General features: G+C 20.6%; 5 protein-coding genes and 1 long non-coding RNA gene across 8 annotated transcripts; 3 read left to right on the top strand and 3 right to left on the bottom strand.

Annotated features, from left to right (window-relative positions):
- Positions 1 to 4119: 4119 nt before the first annotated feature.
- On the top strand, positions 4120 to 5108 carry LOC102676871 (N-alpha-acetyltransferase 38-B, NatC auxiliary subunit). The gene is made up of 2 exons (XM_006619134.2): positions 4120 to 4413; positions 4853 to 5108. Exons 1-2 carry the CDS (start codon positions 4354 to 4356, stop codon positions 5102 to 5104), a joined length of 312 nt encoding a protein of 103 aa, XP_006619197.1. The 5' UTR covers positions 4120 to 4353; the 3' UTR covers positions 5105 to 5108.
- LOC102677014 lies at positions 4771 to 6654 on the bottom strand. Its single transcript, XM_006619135.2, has 5 exons — positions 6247 to 6654; positions 5960 to 6162; positions 5745 to 5868; positions 5469 to 5670; positions 4771 to 5399 (listed from the first exon to the last, which is right to left on the bottom strand). The coding sequence occupies exons 1-5, from the start codon at positions 6298 to 6300 to the stop codon at positions 5344 to 5346; spliced, it is 639 nt and encodes a 212-aa protein (XP_006619198.1). The 5' UTR covers positions 6301 to 6654; the 3' UTR covers positions 4771 to 5343.
- Positions 6655 to 7061: 407 nt separating this feature from the next.
- Positions 7062 to 12603, bottom strand: LOC102677164 (hypoxia up-regulated protein 1). 3 transcript variants are annotated; one of them, XM_006619137.2, is made up of 9 exons: positions 12393 to 12603; positions 11800 to 11937; positions 10753 to 11713; positions 10392 to 10654; positions 10145 to 10278; positions 9883 to 10076; positions 9148 to 9439; positions 8625 to 9054; positions 7062 to 8542 (listed from the first exon to the last, which is right to left on the bottom strand). In XM_006619137.2, the coding sequence occupies exons 2-9, from the start codon at positions 11935 to 11937 to the stop codon at positions 8141 to 8143; spliced, it is 2814 nt and encodes a 937-aa protein (XP_006619200.1). In that variant the 5' UTR covers positions 12393 to 12603; the 3' UTR covers positions 7062 to 8140. The 3 variants fall into 3 exon arrangements, with proteins under 3 accessions (XP_006619200.1, XP_031367971.1, XP_006619199.1); XM_006619136.2 differs by having other exon boundaries at positions 8141 to 8542; positions 9838 to 10076; XM_031512111.1 differs by lacking the exon at positions 12393 to 12603 and having other exon boundaries at positions 9838 to 10076.
- Positions 12604 to 13118: 515 nt separating this feature from the next.
- On the bottom strand, positions 13119 to 14370 carry LOC116186033 (transmembrane protein 50A). The gene is made up of 4 exons (XM_031512113.1): positions 14153 to 14370; positions 13785 to 13891; positions 13549 to 13709; positions 13119 to 13448 (listed from the first exon to the last, which is right to left on the bottom strand). Exons 1-4 carry the CDS (start codon positions 14249 to 14251, stop codon positions 13348 to 13350), a joined length of 468 nt encoding a protein of 155 aa, XP_031367973.1. The 5' UTR covers positions 14252 to 14370; the 3' UTR covers positions 13119 to 13347.
- Positions 14371 to 14594: 224 nt separating this feature from the next.
- LOC102677397 (programmed cell death protein 2) lies at positions 14595 to 16193 on the top strand. Its single transcript, XM_006619138.1, has 4 exons — positions 14595 to 15108; positions 15233 to 15650; positions 15740 to 15842; positions 15931 to 16193. The coding sequence occupies exons 1-4, from the start codon at positions 14745 to 14747 to the stop codon at positions 16111 to 16113; spliced, it is 1068 nt and encodes a 355-aa protein (XP_006619201.1). The 5' UTR covers positions 14595 to 14744; the 3' UTR covers positions 16114 to 16193.
- Positions 16194 to 17276: 1083 nt separating this feature from the next.
- LOC116186034 lies at positions 17277 to 18271 on the top strand. Its single transcript, XR_004150952.1, has 2 exons — positions 17277 to 17518; positions 17969 to 18271. It is a non-coding gene; the product is annotated as an uncharacterized LOC116186034 (long non-coding RNA).
- The last annotated feature ends 147 nt before the right edge of the window (positions 18272 to 18418 follow it).

Below are 18418 nucleotides of genomic sequence, written 5' to 3'. Positions count from 1 at the left end.
TTTTTTTTTTTTTTTTTTTTTTTTTTTTTCCTACGAACTTTATATCACGAATCATTTCCATTCGACGAATACGTAAAATTCGCGAAATAAACATTTACACATAAAAAGAATTTGTCGAGTGAAATCGCTATCAAACAATCATGAATATTTTGAAAATCTTGACATATGACAATTTTGTCTCTTTTTTTTTTCTTTTCTTTTCAAAAATAAATTAAGAGTATTATTATATTTATTTAATTAAATATCATGCGATACGTTTCAAAGTGATTTCAATGTTAAAAATCGTTGCTGATATAAAATGATTATTCTCTAAAAAAATTAATGGAAAATATTTTTATGTAAATTTCAGTTCGTGAATATTATCAAAATCAAAGAAATATGAAATAACTATGATATAATAAAAATTCTATACTCACTTTTGTATCTGTAAATTAACGACGGAATTAACTACAAATTGTCTCAACGCTTCGTATATTTCATCCGACTACGAAAATCAAGAGGGCGTTTAACCATTCGTTAAAGCGATGCACATAACCTGTACAAGCATTTAAATGAAAATGCCATAGACGGTGTTTCCGGATAACATAGGGAGCAGTAATACTTAATAAAACAAAATTACATTAAACAAGTAAATTTGATATTAAATGATGATTATAAAATTAAACATAGATACTTACTCGATTTTGATATAATAAAATTTTAACTCAAATATGTACCTGAATGGATATGCATCAATATTAATTAAATAAGAATATATTAAATAAAAAATTAAATTTGTTTAATAGAATAGTATAATTATATTTACATGGTTCGCTATTAAGCATAAAATTGCAATGATTGAAATTAAAAGTGAATTTCAATATAAAATTATATATAATTATTTGTTTAAATCTTATCGTCAAAGAATATCATTCGTAAAGAAACTTGCATTTATAATGTTTTATAAAATCGTCATCTTAGAAATATATTAATATTAATATTAATATTTACATTAAAATATAATATCTATATTTTTTGTATTAAAAATTAAGATACATTACAATTTTGAAAGAGAAATAATGAAAGTATATTCAATTGATATCTCGTATTTTATGATCACGCACTTTATATATTTCGTACTCTGTGATCACGCACCACGATCACGAATAGACAAAGAAATCAAATAGAAGAAAGACAGAAATAGGATAAAAATTAGGAAATTAGCGCCATCTCTTGAGAGTAGATAAACTAATATAAACAAGGAGAAATAGTAGAAAAAGGATAAAGATAGAATAAGAACTAACTATTAACACCATCTCTGCAAAATTATTCAAAACATGATGTTGATTCTCAATTTTTACTCTACCTTATCTTATAATTACAAATATATCACAGACATAAAACAAAATAGACTTTCTATGGAACTTTATGATATATGTTTTAAAATATTAATTTCAAAAAAGTTTTTTATATTTATCATGTTATCATGTCTAGCATAAAATTAAATTATTCAAAAAGTATAAAGTAAACAATGCTTATATATTTCATAATTTTAAGAATTAAAACAAGAATGTTAATAAAATTTCTAAATGAAAAATATAATTGCGGGTAATTCGTATTATTTCTTTAAAAAAATAACATAAAGAATAAACTAATTCATAATCAAAATGGTTGAAAACAATCACAATATTTTTTATATTTTAATACAATACTGTAGTATCACATAGCATTTTATACAACATTAACTCAAATTAAATTAGTAATTTATTGTTACAATATTAATGGAATTGAGATTCATTAATTACAAATAAAAAAAACTGCTAAGAAATTAAATGTACATGATCGATGACAATGATTATAATGTTGTCTATATAGATTTTAAGCACAACATTCATTTCAAATCTATTTCGCGACGATGACTGCGAAATTAAAGAAAATGATGATGAATAATAATAAAATTCGAAAATTCACTTTCTATTTTTCAAATTATTAATATTTTTTTGAATATAACAAGTCAAAACATGTGAAATGTAACACGAATATAAATCATCAATTTGAAAAAATGTTGAATTATAAGAAATATTTTCAACCCTAGAATTCTATAAAATAAAATAAAAATAAATATAGAAATAATATATGAATTAAACTATGGACAGATACATTTAGAAAAAATATATATATGAAAATATATATGTGTGAATTGATTATAATAATTTAACTTCTATTTGTTTATAAATAAAAAATATAGTAACCATTTTTCTATTAAAATAAATAAAATCTTATCATATTTGCATAAAAATCGATTATTTTTTAATTATTATAATATGTACCAAAATTATCAAAGTCGAATGTTACTTTCGAAGTTCCAATCAAAACAATATTATGTTGCAAAGACATTTAATTTCAATAATGATTAAACAAATATATATTATTAGAACAAATTAAATTTATTAATATATAATTAAATTTAATAATCGTAATACAATATTCTATTAATAAAATTAATTAATAAAAATTTTATATAATTACGTATCTTTCAGTAAAATGTAACAAAATAGCACCTGTCACTATAACTTTCAACTGTAAACTGATGATGTGCGTAGTATGATATGTTGATTCGTCTCGCTGTTAAATCTTAGCAACTTTCTGATTGGATAGAACGATACAGTTTTTTATTCATTTCAGCCGCGCGAAAATTGAAATATTATATATTGTATTTTAATTGTAAATTTTTATATATTATAACAAAAAGTTTATCTTAACATATTTATCCTATATTGAAATGCGTTTTATAAAAATATTCCAATTTAAAATTATATAATAAGAATAGATTATTATAATTAATTTAATATAAAAATAATTCAAATTAGAAAAACTGAAACATAAAATTAAATTCATGAAAGAATTTAAAACAAAAAATTAACAAAATAAAAAACTAAAATAAAAACTAAATATAAATAAAAATATTTGTATCCATTGTCCAATGTTATCTAATAATGAGATTTTAAAATATCTTAGTTTAGATCTTAATATTAAAAATCTAAAATTAAAATAAATTATATCTTGAAAATCAATATAATTTAATGACAATATCTTCATCAAAAATAATCTTATTTTACTTTATTTAAAACAAAATAATATAAAATTGAATTTCATTATTTATTTCAATAACTAAATGATTAACATTTCCAAAAACTACAAAAAATAGAAGCTAAAAAAATGAACAAGAAAAAAAAATAAAAAAATAAATGAGAATTAAAGAAAAAATAAAAAAAACATAAGAAAAAAAAATGAATATATCAAAAAAATTATATATTGATTTAAATCATTTGCCAATATTATATATAAGGATTTTGATGAATTGATTTATATATTTGAATATAAATTACTAAATTTTTAAAAAGTCACATAATAATAAATACATATATCATATAATAATAATAAATTTTATATGATTAATAAATTTTAATTCTTTAGAAAAAACTTAATTTCATTTGCAGCATTTTACAAATGATATTTTAATTTTTATTCTATATCTATTATATATTGTTTTCTTTCTTCTGTCTATAATATTCTGAATTCTTTGCACATTCAATATTTCTATTAACAAATTGAAGTTTTAAAGTTTATCTGTAAAATTATAATACATTACATTTTTTATTAATGTAATGTATTAATATATTCCATTAATAACAAGAAAAAGAAGAAATGTAGCCGCAATTTTATGTTTAAAAATATTTGTTTGAGAAATATTATAAATGAATTTATATACAAATCTATATATACATATTTCAAAAAAAAACCTATAAAAGTATTAAGTTAGAAAAAAAGAATTTTTTAGAAAAAGAAAAAAGAAAATAAAAATATATGTAATATATAAAATTACAAAAATATATACAAAAATATATACAAAAATATTATAAATATTTTATATATATTTTTATATGTATAAAATTAATATAAATATATGTAATATATATATTTAATATGTTTGTATAGTTTATACATAAATATTCAGATGCTAAAAATTATATCAGTTGAAGTTTGGTTTCATTTATAATATACAAAATTTTATATATATAAAGTAAAGATGACTAAAAATTATAAATGATTCCTTAATTTCTGTGATAAAAAAAAAACATTACATAAGAAATCTATTCTACATTTCGTCTGTGGTATTAATTTAAAGTGAACTGTTTACATTGCGAAAAAATTATCCTCAGATTAATTTAAATTGTAAATGTACTTTTATGAAATTTACAAAAATATATATTTTAAGAACAGTTAAGAACAATTTCATAAAGTGCATATAGTGATAAATTAGATTAATATTTTTTTTATTTAAAACGATATTTAAACATCAACAAAGCAGACATGAAAGAAGGACACAACGTGTCCAATATAAAAGATGATTATATTCATGAAAATGGAGAGGTAATTTTATAACATTATATATTTTATATAATATTTTAGTATTATTCTTATTGAAAATATTTTCATAGTATTATTGGAAAATACACTTTATGTAAGAGGTTAAGTGCGTGTTCAATAGAAAAATATTTAACCTTTTAACTATATTTGAAATTTTATTTCAATAGTGTGATTTTACACTTTTATAATTTCGTTATATTTTTTAATTCAAAAAATTATATTGTAATTTATATATTATTTATATATAATTTATATATGTATTATATACAATATTTGATATTGTTTGATATAAATAAAAAATAAATCATAATATAATAAAAATATAGTTAAAAAGTAAATATTTATAAAATATTTATATAAAAATATATTTGTACAAATATATAATTTGAATTATAACAGAGCATTTTAGATTAGCATAAGTTTACTTATGTAATTGTAATAGGCTGTAAATACGGTTAATACAGAGGAATCTCCAGCAAAGCAGAAATTGCGTGGATGGCTAAATCGAAATTTAAGAATAAAAATGACAGATGGCCGTATTTTAATAGGTGCATTCTTATGTACTGATCGTGATGCCAATGTGATTTTAGGATCATGTTCAGAATTTCTATCAGAGGACCACACAGAAGCAAGAACTCTTGGTTTAGTAATGATACCTGGTAGACATATTGTAACAATACATCTTGATGCTTGAGCAACTGTGTTTGTTTTGTTTGAAATTAACTATATAGAAGTTCTTTCATTTCTTTCATTTTCTTTCTGAATTATATAATTTTATTTCTGTATTTTTTAAAATTTATATACATAATAATATGAATTATATTTCAAAAAAATGAAATATATAAATAATTTATTTTTAACATATTATTTCTGTTTATTGTATAAAATCTTAAACATAAATTTTAAATTATAAACAAAAAATATTTTACTACATTAAGTTAATTCATTAATTTTTACTTTATCTGCAGACTTGGTATCCGTTTTATTAGCTATAAAAAAAATAAAATAAAATTAAAAAGAATTAACTTATCTATTATCATTAATTCCATTATACTTACAATTTTTAATGCATTCTTTTTGCACATTACAATATTCTTGTTCAAGTACCATAATATGGTTAATTTCTTTTTTTATGTTTCTTAATGCATCATCTATTCTTTGAGTAAGAGTGAAAGATAAATTATCCATTCCAGACAAATAACTTATTTCTGAAACAGCTACTGCCATTTTGTGTACATATTCAATATATCCTGTCAACTTCTACAAAAATATATTAAACATATTTTTTAATAGATCTAATAAAACTAATATAAATTTATTTTATTTTTTCTTACAGTTAAGATTTCTTTTTTACTTTGTACTTTTGATCTCAGTTCAACTATCATATCCCAATGTGTATCATTAACATTTAACTCTAAAGTTTCTCTTGAAAGAGAAATTAATTCGTTTAATAATACCCTAAAAAATATTTTTATATAATTTTGATGATATGATAAAGTTTTATTATCATATATCTATTAAACAGTTCTTCAATTTTTACGAGACATACTTATATTCATTACTTGCTTTCATTATTGCTGTATATGCAACAGTTAGTGATTGCGTTGCACTATTAACAGCATCTATGGTTGATTGTTGAATCATATATTCAGGAGTTAATTTTTTTATATCAATTGGTTCAAATTGTAATTTATCATCTGCTGTTGGTTTGTTAGTTTCTGGCTGATTTATATATGTAGAACTTGTAGCATACTAAACAATAGAAAAAAGTATTTAAAAAGATAAAATATAAAAAAATTTCCAAAATTACTTATTAAATAACATTCAGAATGTTACCAGAATAGGTCCAACTCTTTTCAATAATAATTGAAAAAATTGACGTAACGACATGATTTTTAATAAATAAACGTCCCTAGAAAAAATTAATTTTGGAAGCTAAAAATCGAAATTATTCATTTTTTTAAATAAAATCATTAAAAACGGGGTTAAGTTGCATATTTCATAATTATTCTGAACAACACAAATCAAAGAACGATTAATAAATCACAGAAAATTAATTTTTGATTTACATATTCAATATTGTAAGATATTTTATTTTTATATATCAAAATGCATTAAAAAATGAAGAAGTTAATATACCAAAACAACTTGTATTTACTCGTGAACTTTTTTGTACTATTTTCTCGCGATTGTGGAACGATCTAGCGACACAACACGAAATCAAATGTAGCTTTTAAACTATATGATCCTTTTAAATTATTAGTATATTTCTATAATCACATCTAAAAATTAATAATAAATTTTTATTTCCTTTTTCAAAATATAGTAATAATAATATTGAATAAAATATTTTAGAATTTTTTATTTTAATTGTTATAAATATTAAATAATATAAGTTTATTACATTTACATATATAATATAATGTTTAATCTTAAATTTCACAAAATTTAAAATATCGAATTTTTTTTAATGTATTAAGGAATAAAAATAAAAAAAAATAAATCACATATCAATAATAATTATTTTCATATTATATAAAAATAAATAAATAATTATAAATTATCTTATTAGACATTGCATATAATTGTAGGAAGACTTTGCATATCTATATTTTTTTACAATTATTAAATTTAATATAAAATGTGCTAATAAAATAACATCAATTTTTTTTATTCTTTTGTTCATTAATATCCTACACATTGTTTTATTCGCCCAAAATAATAATTTATATAAATTAGATTCATTTGCATTTAATTAATTTAGAGAAATTTTTAAAAGAAAAAAATTATTTTGTATATAAAATGCAAATTCCATATTAAATGTATAAAAAATGCATTTTTTTTAAACAAACATTATCAGATATGGATTCACCTCACTTAATATAATTCATGACATATCAAATTACATGTATTTAATCATATAATTAAATATGTAATTATAAAAAATTATATTATAAATGCAGTGAGGCGTGTGCATATATCATATGTGTATAAGATGCTGTAAAATTAGGCGTTTTTTATGGCTAGGATTAATTAATCAGGAATGTAAAAAATAGAGACTGTGAAATTTTTTTAAAAAAATAAAAATAAAAATGTGTTTTTTTAGAAAAATTGTTTCATATGTATGCATGTGTAATTATAATGCTTGATGTAAATATAAAAAATCAGCTTTAAGTTATAGCATAGAGCATATCTAAGAATAAAATATGAAAAATATCACAATTAAACATTATATTCATAGTAGATAAATCCGACCAAATAATGATGTATATGTATCATTTGTTAAATAATGATTTCATAATTTATTCATTTAATAAATGTATTTGATAATAATTGTTTAAAACTTTATTCATTATTATTTATTATTCAAATTTACTACTTGGCACTTAAAAAATGATTATTTTTTATATGGTCGGTTTTTTTTTTTTTTATTCTTTTGTATGCAAAACATTATGAAATAATACTCTTATTTTTTTGTATGAAAAATGAATTAAATATTTCTTATTAATTTTATACAAATATATAAAATTGAATAAAATAACATAATATTCAGATTTGCAAAATAATTCATCTAGCCAAAATGACACACAATTTTTCGAATTTGATTTAGATTTCTAAATGCATTCATAAATCTGTCCTATAGCATAACAAATTGTTTAACTTATTATATAAATAACCGAAATACTACCGGTCAATAATAAAAATCACACACTTTTAGATAAATCTTTTTTTAAAGTTCTTGATGTATTTCTTCTTGAGTACTTTTATGAACAATCTTAGGTTCATTATTTTCTGACGAGTCCATTGATTCCGTGGATTTTTCTGAATCTAATGATTTTTCATTTTGTACTTCTGCATTTTTAGGATTTTCATTTTGAAGGTTTTCTGTCTGAGATTCAGGCTTAGAATCTGATTCTGGCCCTTTCTTTGAATTTGTTGTAGTTTCATTTATGTTCTCTGTATGATTTGTAGTAGATTCTTGTTTTGGTCTCCATATTTTTGCTTTATTAATAAGATAATTCACTTCCCTATCAAGTAATGCCATTTTATTTACAATATCACGAACTTTATATTTCACAGGTTCATATAAAGCTGTCTCAGTAAAAGATTTAACAATTGTATCGTAATATTCCTATGAAAATAATTATACTTATATATATATAACAATATAATAATTATTTATAAATATTTTAAATTATAATAAAATAATTTACCTGAGTTTCATTAATTACTTTCTCTAATGTTTCTATTTCAATTTGAGTAAAAATTTCATTAGATAAACTCAAATTGCGCATATTATTTAAAAATGTTGTGCTTGCATTTAACATAGATGTCATGCCTTTTAATGCTTCTGGGCGTTCTCTGTGTTCATAAACACGTTCGTATACATCATTAGTAAGTTTCTGAAGATATGATAATTTTTCTTCATATATTTCAGCAGTTACACTGAATCCATCTTCATATAGCCATTCAGAAATTTCAGAACATGCTTTCAATATACTTTCTGCTTCTTGAGATGTAGCAACAGTAGCATATTCTTCGGATTCTAATTTTTGTTGAGCATCAATTATAAATGTTTCTAAATTATTCAAAGCTGTTTCACGTTTTGTTTTTTCGAAATCATATACATCCAAACGATGCAATCTAAAATGATCATATCATATTTAAGTTAATGATTAATAGAAAATATGTAGAACATATACTACATAAAATTATTATGCAGTTATTTATACTCACTTTGCTTGAGATTCAACAAGTTTATCTCCAGAAAGAATTTTTGATCCTAATTTGATTTCATCAGCTTTAATAGGATCTTTAATTGTTACAATTGTAGCCTTTTTTTCTTTCTCTTTTTCTATCTTTTCAGTTTTATTTATTATTTTATTATCTTCTGTAACTATACTATCATTTTTCTTTTTCATTTTATCTTCTGTCTCCTTTTGTAATTCAGAATATTCAGATTCTTCATGAACTGGTTTTATATCTTCTTTTGATGGTTCTTCTGATTTTCCTTCTTTGTCTTCTAATCCTACATTTTTTAAATATATTTATTTTAATATTTCATTTATATTTACAAAAAAATTAATAAAATAAAATTATATAAAATATAATTATAGTTGTTTTGCGTAATTTTGTAAAAAAAAGTTATAACTGATAAAACTGATTTAAATTTATTTTTAAAATATATTTTATGTTTCTTTTATGTTAAATTTAAAATATTTTACAAATGCTTGCAAAAAATGGTTATACATTTAAAAAAAATTATTCTAATGATTCTAATGATTCATTTTTTCAAGTAAAGTTCTAAATTGCTGAATTCTTATATATTTAACAAAAAAAAAAAACAATTATTATAAAATAAATACTAATAGCAATTATTATAAATTAGTAAATAGTAGCATTTTTTGCAATGCATTCTACGCAAACCTGCAAAAAGTTTACTAATAGTTGAACCAAGTATTGAAAAAGTACTCTCTTCTTCATCAGGAGCTAAACTTGATTTTTCCGATACTAATTCTACATTCACCAAATTCAATATGCCACTTTCATCCATAGCAAAATGTGCTTTAATGCCTTTACTTTCTGCTCCATCTTTAAGATGTTTATCTAAAGCTTCAGTAATACCAGATAAAGTTATTGTAGATAGATTGAAATTACCTATAGCACTAAAATTAAGACACTATAATAAATAAACATAAATATATTTTAAAAAATAATTATTAAATATACATACGCTATTTCATTAAATGGTAAATAATCTAATTCGGCATAATTAATATGAAATTGAAAATTTTCTGTATACTTATTAAATGTAATAATTTTCTTCTGTGGGTAAGGATTCATTTTATTAAATAATGATTTTTTTACCTAAAAATATCATTTTTTGTAATATTCAATTTTGATAAAAAATTTTAAAAAATAGTAAAAAAAAAAGAATAACAATATATATAATATACAAATACATAAAAATAAAATCTTACTTGTTTTATTCTATTATTAACTGTTCTATCAAAAACAATATGAATGGGAAACAATACAGCATCTTTAGTAACAAATTTTTTTACTTTAAATCCTTTACTAAGATCTGCAGCTTTATATACTGCTCCTAATACAGCTGCTTCATCTGTATTAATGTTTTTAGACAATTCAATTGTTAAATATTGACTTAAATGTTCTTGTATCTTTGGCATTCTAGTAGCAGCTCCCACTAATACAACTTGAGATATAGCATCCATTGTTAAACCTATAAAATTTATATTAATTTATGATATAATAAATATATTTTAATTTAATATATTTCAATATACCTGATGTTTTATTTATTAATTTATTTCAATATACCTGATGTTTTTAAAGCAATTTTAATAGGATTTGCTACTCGCTCAAATAAATCAGTACAAAGATGTTCTAATTTTTCTCTGGTAACTTGTAATCTAAAGTCAACTTCATCTATTAATCCTTCAATTTGGGCAAAATGATCTGTATTTGCACTTAATACATTCTTAACACGACCAGCTTCTTTAAAAAGTTTTGCCATTGCTCTTACATTGCTAAATACAGAATTTTTTGTTTTATTTAATGCATCAAATTCCTTTGCTAAATAATGTTGCAATCTAATTTGCACTTCTAATCCTCCTAAAGTACGATCATAACCCACACCCAAAATGGTAACATGTGGATTAGTTTCAATAAATCCCTTTTCCTTTGTTTTCACATTTTGATAACTGACAATTGTTGCAGTTGTACTGCTAGCTCCCATATCATAGAACATTACATAATGTGCGGTATCATTTATTTCTTTACTGCGAAAAATTCCATAATTTAATGCAACTGCAGTGTAATCATTAATAAGTTGTAACACTTTAATTCCTGCAAGATCTGCAGCTTGCATAAGAGCTGTTCTTTCAATTTGATTGAAAAATCCTGGAACAGTTATTACTGCTTCACTTATCTTTTGACCAGCTGAATTTTCTGCAAATTCTTTTCCTTTATGCAAAATTTGTGCAAGTAATTCTTCTGGAGTATATGTAGTATTCTCATCTAGCCTAAATATAATTGTTTTACGTTCTTCATCAGATATAATATCATAATACGGAAATCTTTTTTTATAAAGTTCTACTATAGGATTATCTATATATTTTCCTAAAAGATCTAGAATATAAGAAAAACTATTTTGGGGTGATCTAATTCCCACTACTTGAGCATCTTCTCCAAAACTTCTTTCTCCATTTCTAAATGCAATTGTAACTGGTGTTTTTCTCTTTGATTCCTTATTCAAAGCTATTTCCATAGGAACACCAGGCTATAAATCATTAATAAATAATATTAATAAAATTTATGAATAATAAAATACATTAATAGTTTAATAATAAAATGAAGTTTACTTACTGAAACAATAGCAACTTTCATTGATTCACTACCTATATCAATACTCATAACAGCAATGCCATTGCTATGGTCAATAAAAGTTACAATAGTAATCAATAATAACCAAATAATGGACATATTTATTCCACTTGGTTTCATCTATAATTTACGACATATAAAAATATATGTTATATTTAAATTTAATTTTTAAAGACATTTATTAAATATCTTAACTCAATGTTTTTAAATGTTAAATAATAAAAAAATAATATTTAATAAATATTTTTCATAATTAAAAAAATTTTAAACAAAAGAACATAAGTTCATTTAATAAGAAAAATTAAATTTTCTATAAAGAAACTCAAATTATAATGTTGAATAGTACAGTATCTAAAGAAATTTTGAAATAAATATAATAAACATGAAATTACTGAAAATATTATAAAGAAGAAGAAATCTATAAAACAATTTATAAGAAAATTATATATAAATCTTCGCGTAAAACATAATTTATGTGAAAAATAAATTTCAATTACACGAGAACTTTTGCAAAACTGTCAAATTTGGTTATGGTAACCAGAAATTAAGAAAAAATCTCAAAGAACTTTACTCACTTTTTCGTCTTTTTTTAAAAATATTAGTCTGACGACAAAAGAACTACTGTTCTTAAACCATTAGACATAGGTATACGTACGTTCCAATTTGTTTAAAGCAAGAAAAATAACGTACACCTTTTTCATCAAACTGAACAAGAAGCATGTGTTTGTGTGGCACAACGGGATTGGTAAAATAAGATGGAAGAAAACGATCATATTGGTCCGCGCTGACAAATCAAAACGAATAAACCGCTATTCCATCCCCACTTTATTACAATATAGATAATTTCAAAGAATCAAAATTACACAAAAAGATGCTTTATTTTATTTTCTATGATTATTAATTCTAATAACTAAAATATATTTACTACATTAAATAATCACTTTTATTTTTATTTTATTTTAATTTTTAATAAAAAAATACAAATAAATGATAAACAAAAATTAATAAATAAATGTAATTACAATTTATTTAATCAATTAAAATATATTTAATTTTCAGTCATTTAATATTACATCAATAAATGCAAATTTATTACATACAAATACAATTATTAATTATATTAGTATTTGTAATAAAAGTGATATTTATATGTAAATATTTATTAAAAACAAAACTCTTAAATTTTAGCTCTATTTATCTTAAATCTTATAATAAAAAACTATTATAAAAAAATTGTTATTTTATTAAGCAAATTATCTCTTTATAATAGTATAATATTTATATACAATAATTATTTAGAAATAATTTGCTATAAATGATTAATATGAGTTTAACATTTAAATAACTACTTATATGTAAATAAATAAAAACAAAAAGAGTTTACAATTTTATAATGAACTAATATAATTCACAGTACAATGTGTGTAAGTATTTGTTCCTCAATAAGTGTTCTATTTGAAAATAAAATAGAACAAAAAACTTATGCACAAATATGTAAAAACGCTTGTAATGTACAAATGTTGAATAATCTCATAGTTCTTCTGATCGTCCAAATTTATAAGTAAGAGATCCCAAAAAAATAAATACATTTTGTAAAAAGAGACCTACACCAGGCCAATGATGTTGAGCTCCTAAAAAATTAAATTAATAATATTAAGATGATAATCATATTTTTATTAATCATAAATAATATATATTATAATTAATTATAATTATAAATAATATACAAACCTACAGCTACAAAATCTGCAAATAAAATCCAACAAGCTGCAATAACTGCAGCAAATCCCATTACAAATCCAACAAATAACCAACCTCTTGCACCTCTAGCTCCAAGATAACCACCATTAAGTGCATCACCTCTCATTTGTGCATTCGTTACAGAATTTATCCTAAATTAAATAATTATTTTCAATTATTGCATATTATTGCCAGAAATATTATGATAAATATGAACATTTTCTTACATAAATAAAGATATAGTTCCAAATATTCCACATACATGATATGCCTTCGCCATTTCATTAGGATATTTCGCATGAGCATCAATAATAAACCACCATCCTACAAAAAACTAAAATTGCAAAAAAAAAATAATTATTTTATAATAAATCATTTGTAAAGACAAATAAAATTATAATAAAAAAAAAACATATTTTAATTATTTTAATTATTACATTAAAGTGTACTTATTTAATAAAAATTATATAAAAATAATATTATTACAAATAAAAATTGATATGTTTTAGAAATATGTTTTAATAATAATGTTTTAAAAATTAAAAATATATTGTACTGTCAGTTTCATTTAGAATATATAAACTTCAATGTTTACCAATGTTCCGGCGAACATAGACACCAATACATTTCGTTTGTTGCCTATTTCGAACCATACGCATGTTGAAGATTGTAAACTTTCCAAAAAAGATGTCATTTCTCAAAATTCACAATAAAATAGCTCAGAAATCTAATGTTACGATTAAACAGGTAACCTAAATAACAAGTATCAATCACCAATATCATCACACAAATATATATATATATATATATATATATATATATATCACTATGGAAAAACTACAATTCACGAAAATTATTCTTGAGATTGTAGACTTCCTTTAATATTAAGAATTTTTCTTATTATATTCATCGTGATATTATAAAGTATTCTATCTTATAAAGCATTTTTATATGTAATTTTTTTTAAATAAAATCATATTGTTACAAAGTATAATAAAAATATGATTTTTTTCTTTTTTATATAGTGTTATAATTCTAGTAATATTTTCTTAAGTTACATGATATGTAAAAAAATAAAAAGATAGAATAAATTAGCACATGGTCATAATATGTATTTAATAACTATCATCAAAATAAATATTTATAAATATTTTCAATAAATTAATTAAATCTTAAATCTCTATAAAATGACATTGGATTTAGGTTTTGTGGAAAAGTGTGAATCTTGGCAAGTAGAAAGTAGATTTTTTCCAAGTAAAGTCGGTGGTAAACCAGCTTGGCTTAATTTAAGAGATATACCTGGAGAAAAAGATTTTCATTGTGAATATTGTAAAGAACCTTGTATTTTTTTATGTCAAATTTATGCACCATATGAAGATAACGAATATGCTTTTCATCGAACGATTTTTATTTTTATATGCAAAAAAATGGAATGTTGTAAATTAAATAAAAATGGAAATTTAAAAGTATTCCGTTCTCAATTACCAAGAATAAATGAATTTTATTCACCTGAACCTCCAATAGAACAAAGTAACTGGAGAATTGATATTAGTATGTATGTTAAAAACAATTACTTTAATAAATTTTATTAATGATTATTTAATGATTATTATAACAATTTTAAATGATTGAAAGATATTACAAGAATAATAAAAAATAACTTGAGTGATTTTAGGTACAAATAAATGGATAAAAACATGTTATACTTGTGGAATATTAGCACCTAATCATTGTTCTAAATGTAAAATTGTAAATTATTGTTGTCGAGCTCATCAAATTTATGATTGGAAACATGGGCATAGAGAGATTTGTGATGGTAATCAAAAAATAGTAAGAATAAATAAATTCTTATTTCCTGAATATGAAATAGTTATGGAAAGAGAAGATAAAGAAGATGCACATAATTCAAATGATTTGATTAAAGAAGAAGAAGAAATTAAAAAATATGAAACAATGGTACAAAAAAATGAAGCAGGAATTTTTCAAAATGAAGATATACAAAATGAATTGATGAATATGGCTAATCAACAAGAAGATGAAACATTTTCTAAATTTCTTTCAACTATTAAAAAATATCCAGATCAAATATTAAGGTTTTCATATTATTTATTATTTATTTTTCTTGCTTTATATTTCTTGATTATTACATTATTTATATGTAATAAATTTTATCTATTTATAGGTATGATAGAGGAGGCAATATTTTATATATTTCAGGATCTAGTAAAATTAATGAAGTACCAAAATGTTCAGAATGTAATGGAGAAAGACAATTTGAATTTCAGGTGAAATAAAAAAAAATTTTATTTTTACAATATAAAAATTGTTGTAGTATAAAAATTTTGATATAACTAATAAGATTATTCTTTATAGATTATGCCTCAATTATTAAATTTCTTAGACTTTGAAAATACATTAAACTGTATTGATTGGGGTATTTTAGCAATATTTACATGTATAAAGTCATGTGTGCCTAAAAATGGATATAGCTTAGAATATGTATGGAAACAAGACATTATGGAAAGTAATCTTAATGAAAAATATTCAAGAGAATAATTAAATTATATAATAAAAAAAATTATGAATATTTTATACAATAATTTTAATTTGAAATATATATATGATTATTTTAATAATACTTTAGTTTTTATATTCTATATATTTATATTTTATATTTTATATTCTATATATTTATTATTTCAAATACATTACCAACTAATAAAAAATCTAAATATCCTGTAAAATAAAGTTATATTTCAGTAATTTATTTAATAAAATTAAAAACAAAATTTTAAAATATTACAAAGTTAATTAGTAACAAAATAATATAACTGAAAAATATGAAAAACATTGTCAACAAATATAGAATATTATTATTAATATTAGAAATATTTAATAATATTAAAAAATATTAAAATAATATTTGTTATACATAGAATATATAATATTATTATTGTAAAAAAATTAATATGTAAAAAAAATGGATATTATTTTATACAATTAGAGCTATAACTTTAAACTGTAAAATAAAATAAAATATCGAAGATAAAATTTTTTAATAATATGATTCATCATGTGATTCATATATTTTCAGAAATTTTATATTTAAATAAAAAATATAGTATACTTATCTTTAAAAATATTTCAATAATAATTATATATATATCAATCAATTACTTTTATAATAAAATGTATTGAAATATAATTATATTCTTAGAATTCTCTAATTTATTAAATACATTTTTTAGTACAAATATACAAAATACTAACTTACAGTTTATTTTTTTCATAAAATTAAAAATAAATATTTAGATGATATTAAAAGAAATTAGTTTATTAGTTTAGTAATTTAATAAGACATTAATATATACATTAAATAACTTAAAATATTAATAATAAAGAGTATAAAATTTTTAAATATTAATCACAATTAATAAATTAGGTATTAAATACTTTCTAACAATTTTTGAATAATTTCGTATGAAAAAATAAAACAAAAAATATATTATGTATAATTTACAATCTATTATATAAATTTTTCGAATTATATTTTCTTAATTTAATTTATCAATATTCAATCATTCAACAGTGATTATATTTATTTATTATTTTTTATATTATTAGAACTTGTTAATTATATTATAATTTTAAACATATTAACATTAATAATAATTTTATATGAAAATATAATATAAAAGTAATGTAGATATATTTTTATGTTATTATGTAAAAAATATATAATATATTATAGATAAAAATATAGTTTGAATTAACTATACTGATTAACGTAGTTCAATTGAGTACCTCTATACGGAAGTGACAGGAATTGCGATTGGTAGGGTAGCGTTATTTTATTACGTGTCATATACGCAAATCTTTTCTCTATTGCTTGAGAATTCCAAAAACGAGTTTTTGGGAAGTTTTTTAATATTTGATTATCTTAATTATATACATATTAAAGGTATTAAAATTTATATTTTTTATAAACAGAATAAAATACAAGTTTATTATTTTGGTTTATTATTGTAAAGCGCGTGTATGTTAATAACATTTAAAACTGTCATAAACATATGTAATATAAATATATTTAATTTACTTTATTATTTTTAAAAAATAAATTCAATAGGATAAAAAAATATTTGCAAAGAAATAATAAATATTAAATTTATAAAAATCATTTTAAATAATATATTAATAGTAACATAAGGATTTTGACTTAAATGATAGAAAATTATAAATATTAAAAAATTTCATCAATAATATTTTTTGAACACTTAGAAACTTTTTTATTAATATTTTATCATAATTTTATAATTTCAATTGTAACACTTTTATATTAAAACATGTAAAAGAAAAAGTGTAATAAATTCATTTCAATATTTTTTTATTAATATGCATATTTTATTTGTAGCAGGAAGATGCGTCAATTAAAGGGAAAAACAAAAGAAACAAATAAACAGAAGAAAGAAAGGAAAAAGGAATTTTTGGAAAATAAACAACGTGTTTTTACAGTTGTGTTACCAACAATTGCTGCAATATTTGTTATAATAGCAGCATACGTTTATGTTAAAACCCGTCCAAAAGTTGTTGAGTATTAATTGGCGTGTGTTCATTATTAATCATTAAAATACAATACCAATGTATTTCAAGAATGCTTGGACAGTTCCTTGATACATTTGTACAATTAAATAAGAATTATTTAAATAAGAAAGCAGATTTGAATGCTGCTCATATGATACTTCATTCCTAACATTCAATAATCAAATATGAACATTATGCATTAATTATATGACTTTTACAAAATATTTTTCATGCTAAATGTTATACAATATTGGGATATATATATATATATTTATATATA

Source organism: Apis dorsata, unplaced genomic scaffold (assembly GCF_000469605.1).
Source record: "Apis dorsata unplaced genomic scaffold, Apis dorsata 1.3 scaffold_390, whole genome shotgun sequence".
In the NCBI taxonomy this organism is placed as follows: Eukaryota; Metazoa; Arthropoda; class Insecta; order Hymenoptera; family Apidae; genus Apis; species Apis dorsata.
The sequence above is the reverse complement of the archived record's forward strand: the minus strand, read 5'-3'. Positions and strand labels throughout refer to the sequence as shown.